General features: G+C 37.6%; 3 protein-coding genes across 3 annotated transcripts; 2 read left to right on the top strand and 1 right to left on the bottom strand.

Moving 5' to 3' along the window:
- Positions 1-3,635: 3,635 nt before the first annotated feature.
- On the top strand, positions 3,636-9,377 carry LOC111324090 (matrilin-3). The gene is made up of 4 exons (XM_022927588.2): positions 3,636-3,736; positions 3,863-3,916; positions 7,218-7,639; positions 8,323-9,377. The coding sequence occupies exons 1-4, from the start codon at positions 3,724-3,726 to the stop codon at positions 8,653-8,655; spliced, it is 822 nt and encodes a 273-aa protein (XP_022783323.2). The 5' UTR covers positions 3,636-3,723; the 3' UTR covers positions 8,656-9,377.
- A 1,115-nt stretch (positions 9,378-10,492) lies between these two features.
- On the top strand, positions 10,493-13,501 carry LOC111323758 (major facilitator superfamily domain-containing protein 6). Its single transcript, XM_022927189.2, has one exon. The coding sequence runs from the start codon at positions 10,654-10,656 to the stop codon at positions 12,208-12,210; it is 1,557 nt and encodes a 518-aa protein (XP_022782924.2). The 5' UTR covers positions 10,493-10,653; the 3' UTR covers positions 12,211-13,501.
- Positions 13,502-13,535: 34 nt separating this feature from the next.
- LOC148725748 (cuticlin-6-like) lies at positions 13,536-18,665 on the bottom strand. The gene is made up of 5 exons (XM_088729456.1): positions 18,454-18,665; positions 16,995-17,133; positions 16,177-16,589; positions 14,739-14,905; positions 13,536-13,795 (listed from the first exon to the last, which is right to left on the bottom strand). Exons 1-4 carry the CDS (start codon positions 18,634-18,636, stop codon positions 14,747-14,749), a joined length of 894 nt encoding a protein of 297 aa, XP_088585582.1. The 5' UTR covers positions 18,637-18,665; the 3' UTR covers positions 13,536-13,795; positions 14,739-14,746.
- Positions 18,666-22,824: the final 4,159 nt, after the last annotated feature.

The following is a 22,824-nucleotide window of genomic DNA, read 5'->3' as shown; positions in this document are numbered from 1 at the left end:
TGGGGGCAAACCAATTAGCTAATTAGGAACCAGAAGATATGAACTGCGGCTTTTGCCATAATGAGGTAGCCTACTATTTTAAAGCTCTACTCAAAGGATCGCAATCATTTGCTTAAAGTGCACCTACACCCAAAAAATTTTTTTCGCTTAACGAAGTAAGCTTATTTTTTTGAGTATTTCTGCGCAAAAATTTTTTTATTTGCTCAAATCTTCAATTTTCTATGCCCAGTCAAAATACGGAAAATCGGCCGCCATCTTGCCCCACGACCGAGTTTAAAGAGGAATGGCTCTAGTGGGTAATGTGACGTCAAATCGAGAACACGAAAGTCTGCTTTTCACACATTTTCACTTGTTTGGGAAGGTTGTAGTCGATAATTGTCCGAAAATATGCCGACTAAGTGTGTTGTAGAAGGATGTAGCAACGTGCGAAATTTGCAAGAGGGTATCGCGCTCCATACAATCTTCATACAACACACCTAGTCGGCATATTTCGGACGATATCGACGACAATCTTCCCAAACAAGTGAAAATGTGTGAGATGCAGACTTTCGTGTTCTCGATTTGACGTCACATTACCCGCTAGAGCCATTCTTCTTTAAACTCGGTCGTGGGGCAAGATGGCGGCCGATTTTCCATATTTTGACTGGGCATAGAAAATTGAAGATTTGAGCAAATAAAAAAATTTTTGCGCAGAAATACTCAAAAAAATAAGCTTACTTCGTTAAGCGAAAAAAATTTTTTGGGTGTAGGTGCACTTTAAAAAAATTCCGACGGGAAACTAACGATGTTAAGGTATCACGGAAGGGAAAAAAAATGTCATGTATTATGACTTCCCAACACGTTCACATTCAATCAAGCAATAAAAATCCATCAACATTTCAAATTTGTGCTTGTTGTACCCTTTTGAACAAAGTAAAGAGTATTTCTAGGGTAGAACGAGAAGGCACGCGGCCATTTTTAGCATTTCATGCGACCTTAATTTTCCTTGCATAATTACAACCTCTGCAAAAAAAACCATTGATGAACCATCACGCATCGCGAAATTTTTCTACTGTACCGGGTAAAACCTTAATTTCAAATCTATCGTTGTTCCACATGCACTTGCATCTTTTTGTCATATACAGTTGAAGAAATTTCCGTTCACTGCCGACAAAGTTTTTGATTCGCATCGATCAAACTTACTATGTAAACTTGTTCTGTCAAATTCGAACAGTTATCCAACAATACTGAAGTGAATTTATGATCATATCCGTGCCGTTAAGAGGCAATCATTAATTATACTAGCTCAAGGCAGTTTTGTGTGTATAAACACAACAAAGAGAGATCAACGTCGTTGATCAAATTATATATCAGTTGTTTCCACCCGGTAAAAGGGGGGAGGTTGCTTCGTAATTCGATAAAAAATATTTGGATCAATACGATAGATGCTGTTGATGTTTAATTTCGAAACAGAGTGAGGCGTAAAACTATGCGCGTTTCGTAGCGGAAAAGGAAATGCTTTAATAAACGGCATTCAAAGCTCAAGATCCGAGGAGCAGGTGAAGATTGTATTGCGTAAGAGTGGTCACGTCGAAAATATCAAAGTTTGTTTGGAAGTCATGATTGATTACATGCTTTTGTGGGTGGGTAATATTTGGAATTTTGGATAACGTTGAAAATCAAGGAAAATAGCCTAAATTTGAACGCGGTGAAATCACTGAAAAACAACAAAGTTAGCAAACGGATAGACGGGGATAAAAGACAGAGGCATTTCCTTCAAAACAATTCCTCATGAGAAATTAATTCCTCTTCGTTTCCTATCACACTCTCCCCATTACAAACTCTTCAATATTTGCCAGCGTAACCGCTTTTACGTAATCGACATGGTTGTTCGCTGACTCAGCTTGTGAAAGACAGCGAACGAATGTGCGGCAAAAGCGTCAAGAGAAAATTTTCTCTTGAAGCGTATAATTTCCTTTGAGCGTCTACCGGCCAAACCATCCAAGATATTGCTGAGTATCTGAAGCGTTACGCTGAGTATTTGAAGCGTTACGCAGCGCGGGACAGACTCGATCGGTATACCAGAGCCGTGTCACAGTGTGAAGTGTCTAAACAAACGAATATGGGGGAAAAAAGTGATTATTATGAATAAGTGTGCCACAGAATATCTCTTAAGACTGCTGTACTACGCTCTACCAACAGTAAAGTAGGAAGTTACTGTGGATTGAACAGGAGGACTGAGTAATTTTATGACTAACATGCTTGCCTTAAAACGCCTACTGAGTTATTCGACGAAATGAACGGCTAAAAGTCATGCATGCCGTTAGGTATAAAACGACCAGCTTTTGACCAGAGAAATGCAATGATGTGAACAGTATCACTGCTTGACGCCAATCAGTGTGCGAGGTGTAACCTCTCTTAAGAGTGAAGCGTTCCATCCAAGCGGTGAGATATGTCCGGTGAAGTACCCCGTCGTGTCTATCAGAGATCGCTTTCCAATTGTACAAGCTATGACAGCGTAGTATGAAGGTCTGAGTGATCAAATTTTTCTGGTTAGCAACACGAACCGAATTATCCAGGGGGGGTCCTTTTATATTTCTCAGTTAGCCGATAATTGTCATAATTCACCTGAGAAAATTGAATGAGGAAAGATGATTGTTACGTTGGCTTAAACAATTGGTAAGGGTTTGAAAAGAATAAAGGTAATTATTTATATCGTTATTATTTATCATTTGAGCAACAGTAATTGAATTCTGACAACCTCTCCGAATGTTCGTAAAATCTTAAATCACGAAATAATTGAGCAACTACATACACTTACTGGTCAAAATGTATCTCGTTTTTGAGGAGGTAAAATGATAGAAAACTGAACCATTTTATAATTAAAAAAAGCAACGAAATGCACCTTCTATCGGTTTACCAGCATGAAAACCCTCCTGGACTGGTTGGGCGAATTTTTGAACGCAAAGACTACTCGCCTCTCGGCTCGCGTTCTATACAAACATTTTATTTCATGTAACAACATCTCGCGTGGGTTACACAGCTGTTAAACCGACAAAACGTGAGTCAGTGGCCAACAGCTCTGCTCTCGTGCGCTTAGTACAGTTGGACATGACTGTACTTCTGTACCCAATGTTTTAAAAAAAAAACTTCTTTTGTTGTAACTGAGGTAGAACAGCATTATGGCACAGAACAAAAAATTACTTATAATTTACCCTGTAGAAATATTTTAATGTTATTTACTACAAAAGAAATGGATCATTGTTAAACATTTTTTCCCACGACAAAAAAAAGAACACCACGTTGTCCTCTTCAAAGTTGTTTGTAAGAGCCCATATTTTGAAAAGTGATGACGCTTCCCTTAAGTTGCAAATATTTAGCCAATATTGAATCATTTCATAAAATTTCCTTAAAAAAAAAAGAAGAAAAGAACGAAAAAAATCATTCAAATAAGGAAACTAAATCAGTTATGCAACGTGACAATTAACACTATGTCTTCAAAAAAATTGATATTCCCATGAAATATCCGCAGATATCTATTATTAACACGTTCTCGGTAAGGAAGATGAAATGACGAGTGCAACAATACTGGCCAGCTATTGGACAGAGAGGATGAATGACAGATTTTGAGTGTTTGCGGGTCGGTTCAATATAATGTAGACTAGAATAAAATGTGAACCATTTATCACTTCAGTTGAGCTTGCAGATATTAGATGAAGGTTGCCATCTCGGCAGAAATTCAGCATGGCGAGGAAAAGTAAGATGTTTTTTATGTATCGCAGGAGAACTCGCCAGGATTTATAAACAAGCTGTATATACAGGGCGTAAAAAGCATGTTTTTCGTAAATGATTTTAACGCCTTTCTGTTTTCTTAACCCTCAAGTTGTAGGCGCTGCTCTTGTTCTTGTGGTTTTGTGTGTTAGTGGAGAAGCAGAGGGTGAGTACGTGCTTTGATAAAAGTTATAGTTTTCGTATTTTTATCCTATTTCTGGGTTCTTTTAGTCGGTTCTTTTACTCGTAAGTTTTTTGGCTTTCTATCAAGCTGTCATTTGCCAGTTAATGGAAACTGGATTGGTGTTAAAGTTAAATTTCAAAGTCGTATTTATTCAAGGATATTACCACCATAAGAACAAACTAAATATGCGGTGAGAATTTGAGTTTCTAAAGTAACTGTTTTAGCGTCGGCGGGGCAACTGAAATAACAAATTAAATTTATCATTGATCGCTTAGATAAGTGAATTATAATCAGTGCAAAGCCTTTTTTAGCTTCAAGTGTTTTTGTAAAGGCGCAAATTGAAAACGTCTACAATAAATTCAGGATGAGAGATGATCACTGCACTCGTGTTGGAGATTTCGTTCGGTCTCAAATTGTGTGAAAACTTTTCTCTTAGTGCCATAAACTATCTTCAGGTGTCGGTTTCTTTCTTAGTATTGAGGTTTTTGATAAAAATTAGAACTATTGGGTGATTGGTTCAGTTCCTGCAATGAGGCAAATATTTTATTCCAGAATGAAATCAGTCTTTCATTAATCAACTCACGAAAGTTGTCTTGATATCGTCTTTTCAATCTAATTGACCTTCATGGACTTTCGCGGCCAAATTTCGGAAACTGAATCTCGCAACAAATTGATGCCCCTCTCTCTAGAGAATACCACAAAAGCTTGGCAACCTTCTTTATCCTTCCTCGGAAGATATGATAAACCTAAAAATAACAACGAAATAAACAGACTTCTAAAAGCTGTATTGCTCAGCCATGAAGGGCGCTAATATCAAATGTCTTTCCAACAAAAATATCCCCCAAAGAAGATTTTTCTTAAAAACAACAAATGCCTGTGCGTTTTGGTGCATTTTTGGAGTCTTAACATCAATTAGTGATATTTAGTTGAAACGATTTTTTTGCAGCATTACTTCAATCAGGTTAAAACGTTCGACAAGTTGAAAGAGCATTCAATTATAAAGTCATTGAGTGGTCAGATTAACTTTTCTTTCGTTGGTGGTTTTGGAAACTTCTGGGATGTCGCTTCAGTGATTAAACCCATATAGTTTTGTCTGATTGCTATAAAAAATAGACGAGTGTTTCCTGTCAATATTTAGGGGTGAAAAATTCCTTCAATTGTTGTAGCTCGATTTAGAACCACCGCAGGAACGAAAAAGCTGAGCTTATTTTCAACAGAAGTACCGCGGTAAACCACAGTCATGACTCATTCACTTGTCAGAAATGCAATCCCGAAGCCCGGTCAAAGCTTCACGTGACAAGGAAAAAAACAAATGATGATACACATTTTGGTATGCAGCTGGAAACTAGAAAGCTTAAAGATGTAATGGAAGGTCATTTAGTGCATGGAATGTCGTGTAATCAATCGTTGATAAAGGAAGTTGCTATTCATCAGTAGAAGGATGCGCGAACACAAGCTGATTTTTTATAAGTGGAAACTAAAATGATGTAGCTTACCCAAACCCTAAACAATATGATAACAAACAAAAACTTGGAAGCCTTAAAAAAGTTATTCTGTGATCAAAATAATTCCCATTTTTCATCAGGTAGTTTTTTTCTCTGTCAGATAATTTCTGTCCTATTACCAATCAAGTTACTAGCAGTTAATTTTAAAATTGATTTCAAACAGTTTTTTTTTCATCATCAGCCGAATGACAGTATAACATATATACTCGCTATATGTTCGATAAATTCATGTTTCAATTGAAATAAGTACATTTTCAGTGTATGAATATGAAATAAGTCGGTCGTGAAAAGTACTGCACGCTCTAATTTGTTGGAGCTGTAGTGATAAGTGTTAAAATGCACGCAGTCAGATATTACGCTTGCCCTCAGTATTACAAGACTTAGATACATTCTAGTAGAACAACTTATTTGTGGACGCTATTATACTGATCGGCAACATTTTTCTCCCTGATAATCTTTTTCTACACCAAAGAAAATATTTTTAAAAGGCATCGAGAAATCATCAGATGAGCCGTGCTATTCTTTCAAAAAGGTCTTATATTATTGTAATTAAAAATATTTGATTGCGAACAAAACATGGTCACGTGCAAATTTATTGGTTCTGAAATTTTCTTCCTGTGAGCGAATTCGAAAGATCGCTTGGCAATATTAATTGAATCAGCGTCAGTGGTAGTCGAAATTTTCAAGAAAATTATCGCGATATAAAACTATCGTCATCTGAAAGGGGTTGATTTAAGAAAAAAAAGTTCACTATTCGCTATCCTTGATGCTTGAATTGCCTTATATTGTTCAAGTTGTTCGAGCCTCGCATATTTTTGTGCAGTCTTCTACGTCAGAACTATTATAAACCTTTTAACTCCCATGAGTAACCGAGACAGATTTTCTCCTTCAATAAAATGTGAAGCAGATAAGCTTGGTAATGATCCAATACCAAATTCTCCAATCTAATATCATAAGAATTGTATGGCAGACAGTAAGCAGTATAACTTATGAGCGAAAAGGTCAAACCTCTCTTCCATGACATCAGTAAAACAGACATCGCTGGTGTTTTTATAATCTGAGATAGCGAAGATTTGGTGCCAGTAAAAAGATGATCTGTCTGTTGTTCAATTTCGTAATTTCTTTCTTTTTTATGAAGTAAAAAAAGCAAATTTGAAAGCTGAAATGTCTCATTTCGTAACACAAGTTCCTTTGCCTTGCCTCAATTATGACAAAACCCGTTTACGATTTCAGCTCTGGAGAAAAACATTTTTCCCCTGGCCACGTACTGAAAACTGATTTAAATAGACAGAAAAAGAAGTTTTCAGTTGAGTATCGAAAGTTATTCTGGAAAACTTTATTTTACTTTACTTCACTCTGTGATTGGTCAAGAAAACTCGCGCCTACTTCTCAGCCAATCAGATATAAAGCTCGTTTCAAACGACTAATATTAATCAGGTTGCCGGTTTTCTCCTTCGAGTTCTAATTATTAAGGATAATGTAAACTTTTCTTGTTATTGGCCGCTGTGATTGTTTTGGTTTAGGTTTTCGAAACTCATTTGAAAACTGCTTTATATGTGATGAACTCGTTAAGGTAGCGACTTCTGGTGCTTCTTAGACTGGCGAAAATTAATATCTATCAACAGGAAAATAAAGCTCTTTTAAATCTACAAGTAGGTGGAAAGATATGGTTTTGAAGCGGGCCCACTTTCTTCATGTTTTGAGCTCTATTTGCCATTGTGATTAATTTTTCTAGTTGAAATAACTTATTTATCCTTTCCTTTTCTTTCCTTTCCCAGCATATTTATGCAGTAAGAAGTTAGACATCGTAATAGCAGCAGATGTGTCTGGCAGCATGAACGACAACCAATTTAGACAACTACAGACATTTCTGTCAACGTTAGTGGATAACATCAAAATCTCCAAAACAAATGGCGCACGGGTCATCGTCTTTGCCTTTGATGACCAGATAAATAGTCTAACATCAAGCTTCAGTGATAGAGTAACAAGAGTTCGATCTGAGATTAAGAGACAGATAAACAGCTTACAATTTACTGCCGGAGCTACAGTGATAAATACGGCAATAGAAGAAGCCAAGAATTTACTTAGCTCCGCAAACCGCGATAACGCACAAAAAGTAGTCGTGTTTGTAACTGATGGTGTGAATTTTGGTGGAACTGATTCACTTGTTCTGCCAGCACAGGAATTGAGAAATGTCTCGGTGAGTATATTGGAGGAAATGATTAGTAATATCATGACTGTAGTGTTTACTTTCTCTGTCGTAACACTACAAATCGTATATTAGGTAATTCCTTAGTGCACCCGTTCAGATTCCGGACTTCATTATCGCTTCATATTTTAAAATTCAATTTAATTTCAAATTTAAGTTTATTTCAAACTATAAATTTCAAATTTTATTTGATGCAACCTCGTTCCCAAGAGAGGGAATCGGGAGAGAGACTAAGAACAAGGATGACTCTAAAAAAGGATCAGAGCTCTGGACTTTGAACTCCAAGCCCGAAGAATATGTGGGACTCAGACTCCTGATTGCCTTTCATGGCGTGATCATGGCTGTTAATTGTTGATCGCAGAACTTCAACTGTTACACGTTACACTACCGTTCAACACTGTAGGACGATAAAGTGTAATGATCACAATTGTAGGAAGCAATTTTCAACCGACTGTCAAGAATAATGCGGGACTACATTAATGTAAAAACTCGCATCACCTCCTATCAAATGCGCAATCAAAACAATGAGAAAATTGATCAAACGCGTCTTCCAGTGCTTCAGGAAATTTACATTCTGAGTTATTGTTAGTCAGGGTGAGATTTCTGTTTTTGATCAACAAAAACTTGTTCTAAGTTCTTAAGGTTTAAAATTATTTCTTTTTAATTTCTCCCAGACATTCAATGCCAGAGTTATCGGCTTAGGTATAGGTGAAGCTGGCTCCGTTAACGTTCCTGGGCTTCGAGTACTTACCGGGCGAAATGATCGCGATCTTATTCTGACGTTCGAGACCAGTTCAGGAGGCAAGTGCTGTGAGGACGATGATGATGATGACGGAGATGACCGCAAACGTCGTCGTCGTGATGATGATGAGGACGAGTGTGATGACCGCCGTCGGCGTCGACGTCGCCGTGATGATGATGATGATGATGATGATGATGATGGCGGCTGCAGCAGCGGCGTTAGCAACGAGCTCAAAAAAGTGATCAACTTAATTTGCCGCGGCTGACCATGAAAAGATTTATAGAAGTAACTCAGCTTGGCTTATTATTCGATAAAACGACGCGAAACGACCTAGAACACATATGATTATGTTTGTTCTTGCTTCGAATGTTGCAAGAGTGAGTTTGTAGATGTTTTCGTTCGAGACTGTTTCTCTAACAACACCACTCATTCCTCCTGATAGGTAAATTGTAGATTAAAAGTGTTCAAAAAGTTGTCAGAAATGGCCTGCGCTATAGTTGATTTATATCATTACATGTTTGGCGGAGAAAGTAGCTGAGATAAGTTTAGTATTTATATCAGAAAGCTAACACTGCATTAGATCTCTTAAAGATAATGTAGGCTTCATTAGCCTTTAACGTGTCTTAAGGAACATCACCGACTTTGGACCTGTTACAAACTGGAACGCTGGAAAAAGAATTATTTATCATTATGATATTTGACAAATCCAAGTATTGCTTGGACGAAAAAATCATGTATGATGTACTGGGTATATTTACTCAACTTTATAGATTCGTAATAATGCTCTTCAAAAATAAATTTTATGAAGTCGAATTGAGCAGGAACTCTGAAATATGTCATGTTAGGCCAATTGAAGAGTATTAATCATGCGCGAAGTCAATGATAGCAGAGTGTTGCAATAGACTACTCTCGTTTTCATTTCACGTGGGCCCCGAACCTGCTTTATCTACCACTTTCAAATAAAGTTCTCTCTTTAAAAGAAGCAAATTGTTTTGTTTGTCGTTTCTGTTCAATAACCCAAGCTCTTTGATTCATTTTACAATTTTTAAAGAGCTCTTCAATGCCTGAGAGCAACAGCAGTCTGAAATACAACAACAGTACGCATATTCGAACTAGGGACTTTAAGCAAACCACCACGGCTACGGCAACGAGAACGTGGAAAAACAATAGATCTAATTGGCAGAACAATAGCCTAGCACGTGCGTTTTAAAACTTTGTTCATTTCTTAGCCGTCCTTTGCAAAACAACAACGTGAAATCACCAAAATTTGCGTCGTCTGCGAAGCGAAACCGCGGCGGCAAATTATTTTAATTAACGTTTGGAACTCAATGCTACTTTTACGCGTTATATTGAGTTCGAGGTCTAGCGCCCTATGAGACGGTAAACACATGCAGCCATTTTCGAAATTCTAACTAAAAGTAGAAACTCATTTTTTAATCGACGTCTTCCCTGGCGTTGCCGTCCTGACTGCTTAGAAAGTTACGACGGCATCGTGGGATTTAAAATGGTGGGAGAGCGGGATATGAGAGGACCTCAGCGTGTACTCTTTAAATGCAGGTGTCCCTATTACGACCCTCTTCACCATGCCCCGTTTAACTCCCATGATAACTTTGTATTCGCACATTGTCTCAGTGAAATAAACTGGCGTAATATAGTCCTTGCAGGCAGATAGAAGATTCTCAATTGAAATGCAGGGCCAAGACTAAAGCTAAGATCCTGCTATCTTCTTCCGAAAGGAAAGACTGAAACAGTTATCCTAAAACTGAAACAGTTATCCCAAACTTCTTTGTCTGGGAGAAGGTGGACTCCATTTTTTTTTCGGTTCTTGTGTCATTGTCTGATTGTACTGAAACCGGCTAAACTGAATACCAAGAGTTTTGGCGCGAATGCTTGAATTCTCCATTCGGACTAACTTGAACCGGAAGTACATAATGTAGACTGTGTAGTCCTGACTCACTCAAAAATATAATCCGAATTATTCACTTGGAAATCAACGATCAATGCAACAAGACGTGCCTTCTTATAATAACCTGAGGTAGCAGAAAACCATGAACTCTCGCCCAATGACACCCTTGAAACGACATTTTAAGGACAAACATTGTGTTTTCCTGCGTAGCTGAATAAGTGTGCTCCTTCACAACGCTTGCAACGGTACCCGCGAGGGCCTGAACACAAAAACAACTCCAACTTGCAACGCCTGGTAATAGTCGGGTGAACAAAAACCAACAGGGCCATCGATGGAGGACAAATTACAAACGGCAGAATGGAAGGATTAGAGGAGGAAAAACACTATGGAATTCGAACACAAAATAAGTTAGATCTGGGGCGCCTTTTCCGGATTAACAAGGATCTTTTGGTACTAAAGCTTTACTACTTTTTTGCGTTTAGTGCGAAAGCTTGTATCCAGCCATTCTTTCCTGTGTTTCTACGCCACGTGGGACTATCAGCTGAACAGACCGGCTTTGTAATCGGACTACAACCACTGGCGAATTTCATTGGAACACCCATCGCTGGCGCTTTAGCGGACAAATATCGAAAACACAGGATTGCTATGTTAATCATGTGTATCGTTACAACTGCTCTTCAATTTTCTTTGGTGTTCGTTCGGCCCAACGAAGAACTAAACACGGCAACAAACTTTTGTAGTAATCACTCATTCTTGAACATAACTGGAAAGGAAAAGGTTGCAATTGAAAAATTGTCGTCTATAAATCCAGATAACGACTCATCGTCTTTTGCAGAAAAAAACTGTACAGATGACTTTGGTGGAAATACGACGGATATCGCCAAAACTGTAGGAAGTGGAGACAACCACGATGTATTTCTTCTTATTATTGTTCTTTCCTTTGTATGGTCATTATTCGATGGCTCGAATTCCTTGGCTGATGCGGCCACGGTTAAATACTTGACAGATATTGGCAGAAGTGGTGACTATGGCAAGCAAAGACTGTGGGGTGCTGTCGGATGGGGAAGTATTGCAATTTTGTCAGGGTTCACAATTGATCAGTCTGCCCAGAATTCAAATCAGAGTCAGTTTTTCATAGCATTCTGTGGTTTTTTGTTGTTCAACATTGCAGCTTTCATAACAGTAATTAAGTTGCCACTGGAATATTTAGAGGGTGAATCCAAGCCCAAGATTTTCCAGAATGTGTGTATCATTCTCTCTGACTGTCGCATTGTCACATTTCTGTTGGCAATCCTCATCATGGGAGCAAGTTTTTCAACGATTGGCACATTTTTGTTTTGGTTTATTCAAGACATGAATGGAAGCCATTTGTTAATGGGCCTTACTCTTTGCATGACATGTGTCTCAGAGGTCCCTGTTATGTTTTTTTCTGGGAAGTTAATTGATCGTATTGGCCATCATGGTGTCCTATACTTGACATTTGTTTGCTATACCATTAGATATGTGTTATACTCATTTATTCACAATGCCTGGTATATATTGGCTGTTGAACCTCTACACGGTGTTACTTTTGGAGCAATGTGGGCTGCTACAACATCCTATGGTGGTCTTATTTCACCTGAGGGAATGCGTGCAACAGTCATGAGTTTGGTTATGGCAACACATTTTGGTCTAGGAAAACTTATTGCAGGCTTTGGTGGAGGGGCCATTTATGATAGTTATGGACCAAGAATTCTTTTTAGAAGTCTGGCAGTAACAAGTGCTATCACAGGCTTGCTGTTTGCTCTTTCACAGAGGTTGACTAAGTGGAAATCACAAGTGCATTATTCAGGCTTTCAGAATGATTCCCAAAATGACAGTACTTGGGATGCAGAGATGAAGGAGATAAATTTAGATTCTGGAGATGAACTTTGATTTTTGATTGACTTTTTTTTGTTACATTGCTTAAAGTGTATTGTGGGCATGTGGTAGACAATAGTTGACATTTTAAATTGGATAAGTTATTATAACATAACCAAAGTAAAGCACATGATCTGATTGGTCAATTCAGCATCCATCATCTACCCACGGGTGTACATTGCTGACATGAGCAAATGCGAAGACTAGTTTTCCTCATGCACTTGTCTTTTCTGGTCATGTAAGATTTGTTAAATAAAAGAAAACTCTTTTGCTGCAATATTTCAATGTTTGTTATAAAACAAATTGTAAATGCCACAGTGTACACTATTGAGTTATGGATGCACTTAGGAGGTTTGCTTAGTACTCACGCAACTGTTAACGTTCTTTTGTGCTTACCAACCTCCTGCATGCATCCACAAGTCAATGGTGTGCGCTGTGGTGTTTATCATTTATTAATAAGCGAACAAGGTTCAAGAGGCTCTTAAGTTAAGACTTTAATTTCAGAAGGTTTACATGTAGGTGTAAGTGAGAAGTTACAGAAGAGCCAAAGGATCATCTTAATAATAATAATAATAATAATAATAATAATAATAATAATAATAATAATAATAATAACGAATTTTTATACAGGATTGAAAACCCATCAGTGTGTAACACTGTTGTCCTTGGGGTCCTGTCAAAGGACAACAGTGTTACACACTGATGGGTTTTCAATCCTGTCTAAAAATTCGTTATTATTATTATTATTATTATTATTATTATTATTATTATTATTATTATTATTATTAAGATGATCCTTTGGCTCTTCTTAGACCAAAGGATCATCTTTTACTGAGTCATGCTCAAATCTTGTTAAAGAATGGAACAGCACTGAGTGCAGTTTGGATTAGAATTTAAAAGGTATAATCTTGACTGCCTTTGGATACCTGGTTGATGTTTAATTTGTTTTGCCTCTGATACAGAAGGGTATTCCATGCTGGTGTTGTGGAATTTAGGTCACAATTTTTTTCATTCTGATATATTTAAGTGAAATGATTTAACCAGTAAATTGTAGCATAAGGTTGTTATGTGAGGAGAAGGCTGGTTACTTTTTCCTCATGTAAATTAGAATATTACATTGTATTTTAATCACATTAAGGTCAATGACACTGAAGAAATTTATAAGTTGTGTTGTGGAAGCTAGAACTAGAATTTTGCCTAACCTGAATATTTGGGTAAATACTCTTTGTCAAATAAGATATTAGTTGTGTTGCAATATTTAAGTACTACTGATTACAGTGTACATTAAAGGATTATTCATTTTTAATGAGTGTTAATAATATTCAATAAAAGATTTGACTTGTGCAGATTTTGAGCCAATGAATAATGTATTTAAAAAGGAATTTATCACAATCTCTCATGTATTATATTACTGCTCCATGAACATGCTTCAATGATTACTGTAGTTTAATTATACTTGACTTTCTTTATATGATAAATAGTCAATGTGCCCATTTTAAAATTGATATATAGGTTCCCATTTCCTCTGTCCCTAATTTCAATGAAAATTCTTGTCTTCCTTAATTCTGACACTGTTATGTCATCATTCATGGAAAAATGTCTGCAAAATAATGAAAAGAGGTTGTTAATACACTGCTTGCCTGATCTGTTGAGGTTTTCTAAATTTAACAGCATTTTTTATTTATATGCACTTATTACTTGCACTACAAAGCCCAACATGATAAAACGTTACATACAATGCTAACAGTACTTTACGTTATTAATTACCAAAACTTTAAATTCCGATATTAATTACAACAATGACATTACTGAGAATACGTTAATTTATTAACTGTTTATAAAATTTTAAATAATTTATAACAGTAGTATCGAACTTGAAGATTCATGTGAAGCAACTGGGTTACATGCGTGATTACCCCACGTCGCAGGACAGAACAATTTTTAATTTAGGTCAAGTGCGTTCCATAGGGGTTAAGAGTGCTTCTATGGCAACCTTTTATGCCCCTTAAAAATCTCAAAACTTGGAAATTCTTGGAAACAAATGAAAAGTGTGGTAGTGTCGACCCATCAAAGAATTTCCGCGGTAGTTGTTAAAATACGAAAAAACATTTTCAACCCCCTTGAGTTTCCTCATGCATTGAAATCCTTGCCTACCGAGTCGGATGAAAGTTTTGCGGGTTTCAATGTTTTAGGCATGTCCCCGATCCGCTAAGACAGTATCCCGCAGAGCCGCGAAGTAAAATGCGTTTTACTCCGTTCAGAATAACTTGTGAAGAAAGGAAATTTTAAAACATTGCCATTTTTTGTGTTAGTGTTTTCTTCATTAACAGAAGATCGCAAGAGTTAGTTTTTAGGAAGAACTTAATTCACCTGGAACTGCAATAATTCGTTTCCGCAACACACAAAATCGCCAACGCGCGCAGAGTAAAATTTCCCGCTACGTGTTCTTGCAACTCATCGTGTTCCAGTGCGCTAAACCGCCCGCCTTTGTATATAAGTTTGAACTTAACGTGCCACAAACCAACAAAATGTAATTGTAATACCTGTCTCTCTAATCGCACACTTTGTCCAGCACTTCTCGAATATGGTCGGAGAGATCTTCAAATTTGTCCACAAACACATAATGATCTTCTCCAGCCATCATTATAAGTTCTGCTAGATCCACTTCTGAAGTAATACCGATTGCAACAACTTTTGCGTGGGCTGAATTCTGTTAAAATAGCGTTAATGTTAACTTCGACTTTAATACGGCTGAACAACATTTATATCAACAAATTAAGACTTCGTTACAAAGGGATTTATTTAAGGTGCCCGTGCTTGAGTGGTAAGTTCGGTATATGAGTGTTCGCTTGGTTAGCTCATGTCGTAGAGCACTGAACTGCTCTGCCGGAGGTTGAGGGTTCAACTGGCCAATCGTCAGGGTATGCTAATAACTGAGGAGAATGTGCTGCCTTTGCTATGACATCCAAAAATGGTTTCATATTCTAGTCTTCTCGGATAAGGACGATAAACTGTAGCCCCTTCTCTTGCATCCTCTCTGTGCTGGTTAGAAGGGGACGTTAAAGAACCCCCGTTCTTCTCCCAAAGAGTAAGGAAAGTAGCTCCTGACGTTTTGGTCTGGCCTTGTTATTGTTTATATAGGAACCCTTCAGAGCTGATCAGGGCCAGGCTGTCTCAATATTGCAAATAAATAAGTAAATAAACAAACTGACTCTCTAGGTTGTCATATCTTGGATTATCAGTAGTTTCAGGGAGGCCCACTTGGTTGATTTTAGAGTAAGGCCGAAGAAATGATTCTTTAAGAGGAAGCGGGGTACACATTTGTTCAATTGGAATTTCGGAGCTTACCAGTCAAACGATAGAGTGTTTCTGTCGAGGAACTATCGGCTGATAGTTGCCCCGCGGAAATTTGATGTTCTTGAAACAAATATGTTCCCGAGAAGCGAAGCTTCGAGGGCAAATATGCTAGTTTTAAGAACATCAAATTTCTAAGGGGCAACTGTCAGACCGATAGTTCCGAGACATAAACACTCTATTGTCTTTATTGTTCACCACTAAATTTTCTGCCGTACGCCAGTTGAAAAACAGTCAAAACCCACTAAATGCAGATCAATCAAATATTTATTCATGCGCACAGCCTGTCACAAATGTCAATAATTCACAACCGTACACTGGCTAAATAATACGTTATACCTGTCAGAATTGAAAAGTCACTGCTTTTCCGATCTGCCTAACTTCGCGGCCGTCAAACCATTCAAAATTTTTCACGGGTATTTTCCGCGGACGGGAACTATGGGCTGATAGTGTCTCTCCACGGATGAACACTATCGTGTCACGTGATCAATTTAAACCAATAAGAATCGGAGAAAATTTAGTGGTGAACTGTAAGATGCTTTACTATCTTGCTTTTTCATACCTGAGGCGAGGTCATAAACACCTAAGGACAGCCCCCCTTCCCTCAGCTAAGCCTTCGTAACATACCACAAGAGCAGCAACAGGTGCCTTCAAGAGCCACTTGCCGCCAAAATTCCGGCCATCAGTCATCACTAAAACACACCGAGGTATGTCATGGTAGTCACGAGCACCGTTATTTGGCCTGTATAGCCAATAGGCTCCCCATAATGCTCGGTCGGAACGGGTGGCTCCTGAGGGGTACGGCATGCTGTCAAGCTTCATATAAAGGGCTGATAAGTTGTGGTACATTGTTTCGTTAAAGGTGAAATCCATGTGAACATCATGATCATAGTGGAGGCAAGCAAAATGAGTTTCGTTCGTGGAAACGTTGAAATAGTGCGTGAATTCTTTCAAGAATGACTTAATGAGCTGGAAAGATTTGTTTCCGATACTCCCAGATGCATCGACCACAAAGGCAAGGTCCATGGGTTTTGCACAATCTGAAATGTGGAGAAAGAGTCAAGTTTCTATGCTTTAAATCAAATGGTTTCATTTCTATATGGTTTTTACTTATACGATGGACATTTGAACTATCATCTCTGAGTTTGAATTTGTCCGAATGCAGACTTAAGTATGTCTGTGTGAGGTAAATAATTTGGCTTCTTTGTCAAGAGGATCCTATGGTGATCATAATGCTACATTACTTATAACTATTACTGACAGAAGATTTCATCTCAGATTGGCCAGTAATGGCAGAGGTATTTTCCAGTTCACTGCTAGCGTTTCCGTCGCGCATACCTAAATTTCAGCATGGATTCATCCGTGTAGGACTGGTAGGAAGGAAGTATGCTCGTTAAATAAATGAAAATCATTTGTCTGTGTACTATAATTAAATCATTCCTTACTGATAGTTGCATTTGCTTGAGTTGGCTTATTTGTTGATACGGCCGTCATTTGCTTAGTTGTAGCTGGTTTGCCTGTGATTGCTTCTGTTGTTGGTTTTGCTGTGGTTGCTTTAGTCGTAGCTGGTTCAGCTGTCGTAGGCTTGGGTGGCGCAGCCATGACAAGAAATGAGGTAGCAAATATCAATATTAATTAAATATCAATTAAAGGGGTGAGCACTGAATAATAAAGCACAAACCAAAACAATGATTTACCTGTTAGTAACAAACTCTTCATGCAACAACAAACATATGAAACATATGTGTGAACTGCGGTTATGAGACGTATATGAGCACGATCCTTCGCAGTAAAGCACTATTTGAGCAATAGTGAAAATCAGACCTGAAAAAAATTTCAGGCCTGTACGGGATTCGAACCACTGACCTCTGCGATACTAGTGCAGCGCTCTACCAATTGAGCTAACAAGCCAACTGGGAGCAGGCCATCAAATTAATTCGACATAAACCCGTAGATGATAAATCAAACAACAACAAACATATGAAACATATGTTTGTATCACTCTTCATGATAAACATCTTACTCTTACGTGTGAAGGTGTAGTCTGATCGTCCGGGTGAGTGTAGTCCTGAGAAGGACTGTTGTCGGTGGGAGTGACTGACGTTTCGACAACCTGTGCGGAAGTCATCATCAGAGTCAAGTGAATGATTGTTGTCAGTAGAATGTTCTTATTCCAGTTCGTGTGAAATGATCGGTTGGTTTTGCCGTGATGTTATTGGCTGTAAGACTCAAGTGACGTAAGTCGGTCGTGATTGGTCTGTTTCGGTCTGTCGGTAAAGCTAGGTTGTTCTTTTTCGGTCGTTTGTGATGTTTATGTCGTGAATGAGTCGTTTGTATGGGGCGGGTAGTTGTTGACATCTGTTTAGGGGAATCTGTCTGTTTAGGGGAGTCTGGGACTACACTCACCCGGACGATCAGACTACACCTTCACATGTTACCCCCGGGTTCAAACCATTTACTGCATTACTCTTACGTGTAGATCAAACTGGATCAATTTTCAATCTAGCATCCAGAGACCAAAACCCAAAGTAATCCCAGCGACCAGTCGGAACAAAGATTTGTATACATTATCATTTGCCAATAAAAACTCAAAATGAAAAGAAGCAAACTGTTTGAAGCGCGGGAAACTACGGGCGACCAAGTCGCGATTGTTTCTAGTTTTGCATCTGATTGGTCGAGAGGATGGGGCGAGTTTTCTGGACCAATCACAAATCGAATTCTGATAAAACCAAAGCAATCCTATACTACTTTCGACACTCAATAGCTGTCACTTGTATTTAGGCGTCACTTAATTTTTCTCGTCAAGTGTGAATTCTGTACGTCTTATACTAACAATGACAATCACAGTTTATAAGCCCATATTCCACAAATAAAAGTTTCCGCTTCTTTTACAGTTATACTTACTTCTTGTAACCCATAAATGAAGTTGGTCCATTTCTTTCCACTGCATATCCTGTGAGAGCCAATCTTTGGGCATGGACGGAGTTTTAAGTCTATACAATTTCCTTTTCTTTTAAGCGGACGAGTAAAGTTGTGTCCTGCCCAGCATTCTCCAAAATACTGAATTCCAATGTACCTGTATCCCATCTCTTTCGCTTTAGTCGCACAACCACAGATCAAACTAAAATCAAAAAAGCGGAGAAAATAAAAAAATTATTTTTTTGCTAGTCATACATTAAAAACAACAAAGTCTCTAGCAACCAGGTTAAAACAAACAAAATATCGAAACAAGATATAAAGAAGGGGTCAAAGTTACTAGGCAACTAGTCACTGAGAAAAAAGTCAACAACTCTTCATTTGGGGATTGACGTTTTTTCGACTTGTCACGAGAGGGGGCTGGGACAAAGGAAGAAGTCAGAACCTTCACGAGGAATCGAACTTCACTCTCGTGGGGAAAAATACAAAAGAAAGATGACATATTTTGAGCCCGAAAATAGAATAAAAAGATGTTTTCCGTCTTGTCACAAGCGTGAGACAAAAAAAAATTCTTCCTCCCTATGCGGAATCAAGTACTAATACTGACTTGCGCTGTTATCCGAGATATAAATACAAATTGACTGAATTTGCTCGAAAAATTGTACTCCCTCAATGCATTCAAACAAGATTTTTCCTCAGTTTGTGAATACCTCATCCCCCTGTTTCCTGTCCCAAAGTCAAACGCCCACTGTAAGAGCAAACGTCAATCGGGTACTTACTGAAGTATTTGCATTGTTACCAGGATACATAGGGAAGGTGTCATTACTTAGAAACATAACTGAGATGTGAGTATCTCCGTAAAATCTCAGCTTAATAACCGTTAAAATAGTGCATATCATTTTCCCAGCTTAAGATGATTTTATTGCTCAAACTTTCTCTGTACTCAACCATAGAGAGAGGAAAATTATATAAGTCAAACTGTTGAAATTACCTTGGAAGCACGTTCATATAGTCTGTCCAAAAGTCATTAGTGCCACGTTGGTTCAAGATGAGATTTGGAAGAACTCTGCTTCCTCTAAAATCCTTATAGCAGCCCATAGCTGTTAAGGTGGTTGGACAACTTTGACCAAGTGCTAAACGAAAAAGAAACTTTCTTACATGAAGTCGCCTTTTTCATGTCTTCTCTTTTTCTCAATCTCACTTTTGCGTTCAAATTATACTTGCAAGCGTTTCAAAAATAAAACTATCAGTATCAAGACCGAACGCTTTTTCACTGTAATGGTCTTTTCCTTGTAACAGTTTTATCATTCTTTTAATCAAGTTTAGCTAAATTTAAAAATCCTCTCATTCTGTTTAGTGCCAGTAATTTGAAAATACTCACACCTTGATTTTTAAAGTTAGGAGGAAAATATACGGAGTATTTTTCATTTGTTTACTTCTCACAAGCCGCCATCATCATACAAAAGAGAACCCACCAGTGAAATAAGGAATACAATTAGAGGGAGACATTCGTGTTTTATAACTTTAGTTATTATAACTAAATACTCACCCTTGTATGTAACAGATGCGAAAACGAAAACCATAATCGAGACTGGAATTGAACTCATGATTTACAGTACTACGCTAAAAGTGAAGGTTTGCTAGCAGTTGGTTGTTTAATGGTTGGTAATTGAAAACTGTAGATAAATCCACTTAACGAATCGACCACTAAGTGCAGGGTCTTTATCAGTTATAAAGGCCGAGAAAATTAACGTGAATCGTCACTAAGAAACCATGGGCTGTTTTTCAAACTTTCGCCCACGAATTGATAAAAACGGTGGAAAGCTTTAAAATTATGGGCGAGTTGTAACGATAGAGGTGGATTTTACATTGCAACACGCTTACTTCAGATTTACGTTTGAAATCTGACTCAAATGGTTATGGCCTGGCCTTATCATTATCATTATCAATATACTCAGTTGAAAAGTGCAGAAGATTCATTTCATCTCAAGCTATTCGTTCCAAAAATTTTGATTTAAAGATTCATTGTCTAGCATAGTTGAAAAAAAGTTTAATCTCTTTTTGTTATTCCCCTTTACTCTTTATGTAAACTGAACACTTTCAGTTTGTCTATAGTTAACTAGAAAATATATTGGGTAAAAATGAAATAGTTGTACAATGAAACTCTATTTATAACAGCTCCAATGGTGTTAACAGTTTTCTTATATTTGAGAGTTGTTTTTTGAGATTTCCAAAACGCGTTGAGTGGTTTCCAAACGTTTTTCTACGCAATTCAGTAGTTTCGGTTCTTTGTAAGAAATTTAAAGAGCTTTGATGAAAGACACGTGCATTGATATTGGAAGCTAACAAAAATTTAAAAAAAAATTTGTCTTTCATAATAAGGCATCGCGGTAAACTCAGAAATAATTGGGAAAAATGGTAAAGTATGAAAAATAGGTGAAAATAATCAGTTTATCTGAATGAAAAACTACAGTAGATATTAGACTGTCTTTTAAGCAAGTTTTTTGGGGAAAATATGAGCAAAACTTTGACGTTCTCTGAGGTAATGATGCAAGTGCAGTTCTTTGAAGTCGTAATACACATGTGCCTTATATGGTTTATTATTTCTTTATAATATAACTTTTATGATATGAGAAGTATTCTTCTTAAAAGGTAAACATATATTTCTCTTTTGAACAGGACTGAAAATTTGAATCTCTACCTCAATACCTGCTTGTTTGAGTGTGTGTATGAACAGCAAAGCAGAATTTGCCTTCCTAGGCTTCAGGAATGCAGAATCAAATCTGGACTGCTGATGTCAACAGCGATGTTGCACGTGCCTACGCTAACGTTAAATTTTTCGATGATATGTTTATTTCGCAGATAGATTGAGCAGCTCTACTTGGCTTGTTAAGTTATAATGAAGCCATTAAAATGGTTGAGAATGATTTTTTAGTTTCCCTAGAAACCAGTGGTGAAATAAGTAATCCATGTTAACATATTAAAAAACGTTCCTGGCCTTACCACATAGTAAGCAAACTTTATTCCTCGACTGGGATAAAAGAGCCTAAAATCATTTGTTTTTCTTGGTTTCCTTTCGTCGGTTTGTTTGTTTGTTTGGTGTTTATTTTTTAAATTTGGTGGAGGGCTTGGGTGACTCTGAAGTAAGCCTGTTAAGTATGTGGTCTCACTTGAGAAATTTACCAAGTTTTACCAAGAGAGAGCTTACAGACTACGTTGCCTTTCTTATTTTACCAAAACTGAACGGAAATATTTCTTCCAAGAACAAAGACCCTTCCTTCTCACCAATCCCGGATATTCCAATCAGTTTGGAAATGTGTCAATTACTGTATATTGAAAATTAGTAGAATGTTGCGACCATGACCACGCATATATCTTTTTTATGCACAATTTTGGGTTTACCTGGAGTACTAACTTTACAACACATGTTTGTGTGTTAGTGAGGGCGTGCAAATTCACTACAAACCCCGGCAGTGCCACCTCGATCGCTCGACTTAATTAACCTCACGCTCGTTGTCTTTACGGCGTTGAAATTCAGCTGTGGCAAATGAGCTTGACTTCCATCCTTATTTTATCTTTGTAAGTTATTCATTTATTTGATGCAGTAAATTTTGTTGTTTACTCTGACCCCGGGATTATGTTTACTTTTACCTACTAACTAATGAGTTCTTTTCTCCTCTGAGCAATTTAAATTATAATTACAGTTTGTTATCATTTCTGAATAAATTTGGATGGGTCTCTACGTGACTATAATTGAAAAAACAGCCTTTGTCCTCAAACCGCTTTAAATGACCGTAATTCATTTTAACAATTCATATAAAAAGGTTCAGCGGTCACGGCTAGAATTTACTTTTAGTATATACTAAAACAGTGAGATAATATAGCACGACAAATGATTTCAACTCATTCATTCCTGCAAAGATTATGATATTATCGGGCGTAAATCCTACGTGAATGGCTAAGGGTGAACAGTTGTTTAAGTATATACTAAAACAGTGAGACTGAATATACACCACCAAAAATTGATTTTAATTCATATATTCCAGCAACGATTCCAACATTTTCACGCGCGGAAGTGAACAAGTGAGGTTACGCAAGATAATTTACATTTGTAAACAAAACCTTTCTCATTGGTTTTTATCGATAAACTCCGGGTTAAAAACCTAAACCATTAGATTTAAACACGGCCAAACCAAATTTAGTCGCTTTCTTTGTGTCAGAGACTGCTTCGTCGTTAATTTAAGTGATTTCTTCGCTTGTCACGGATGCAAATCGGGACGCCATTTTTCCCGAGTTGCTCGGAGGTAAATAGCAAAGGATATTCGGAGTTTGACGAACCAATCAGAGCGCGCTTTCAAC

This window comes from Stylophora pistillata, chromosome 8 (genome assembly GCF_964205215.1).
Source record: "Stylophora pistillata chromosome 8, jaStyPist1.2, whole genome shotgun sequence".
In the NCBI taxonomy this organism is placed as follows: Eukaryota; Metazoa; Cnidaria; class Anthozoa; order Scleractinia; family Pocilloporidae; genus Stylophora; species Stylophora pistillata.
The sequence above is the reverse complement of the archived record's forward strand: the minus strand, read 5'-3'. Positions and strand labels throughout refer to the sequence as shown.

Excerpts from the sequence above, each read along its gene's own strand:
- LOC111324090 (XM_022927588.2), top strand. Across the intron at positions 3,917-7,217 it reads TGTTAGTGGAGAAGCAGAGG|CATATTTATGCAGTAAGAAG; the intron begins GTGAGTACGTGC and ends TTCCTTTCCCAG. Across the intron at positions 7,640-8,322 it reads AGGAATTGAGAAATGTCTCG|ACATTCAATGCCAGAGTTAT; the intron begins GTGAGTATATTG and ends AATTTCTCCCAG.
- LOC111323758 (XM_022927189.2), top strand. The coding sequence starts at position 10,654 with ATGGAAGGATTAGAGGAGGAAAAACACTATGGAATTCGAACACAAAAT.
- LOC148725748 (XM_088729456.1), bottom strand. The coding sequence starts at position 18,636 with ATGGGATACAGGTACATTGGAATTCAGTATTTTGGAGAATGCTGGGCA. Across the intron at positions 17,134-18,453 it reads TCATTTATGGGTTACAAGAA|CCTACGACAGCTGAACCAGC; the intron begins GTAAGTATAACT and ends GCGCCACCCAAG. Across the intron at positions 16,590-16,994 it reads TCAAGCAAATGCAACTATCA|ATTGTGCAAAACCCATGGAC; the intron begins GTAAGGAATGAT and ends TCCACATTTCAG.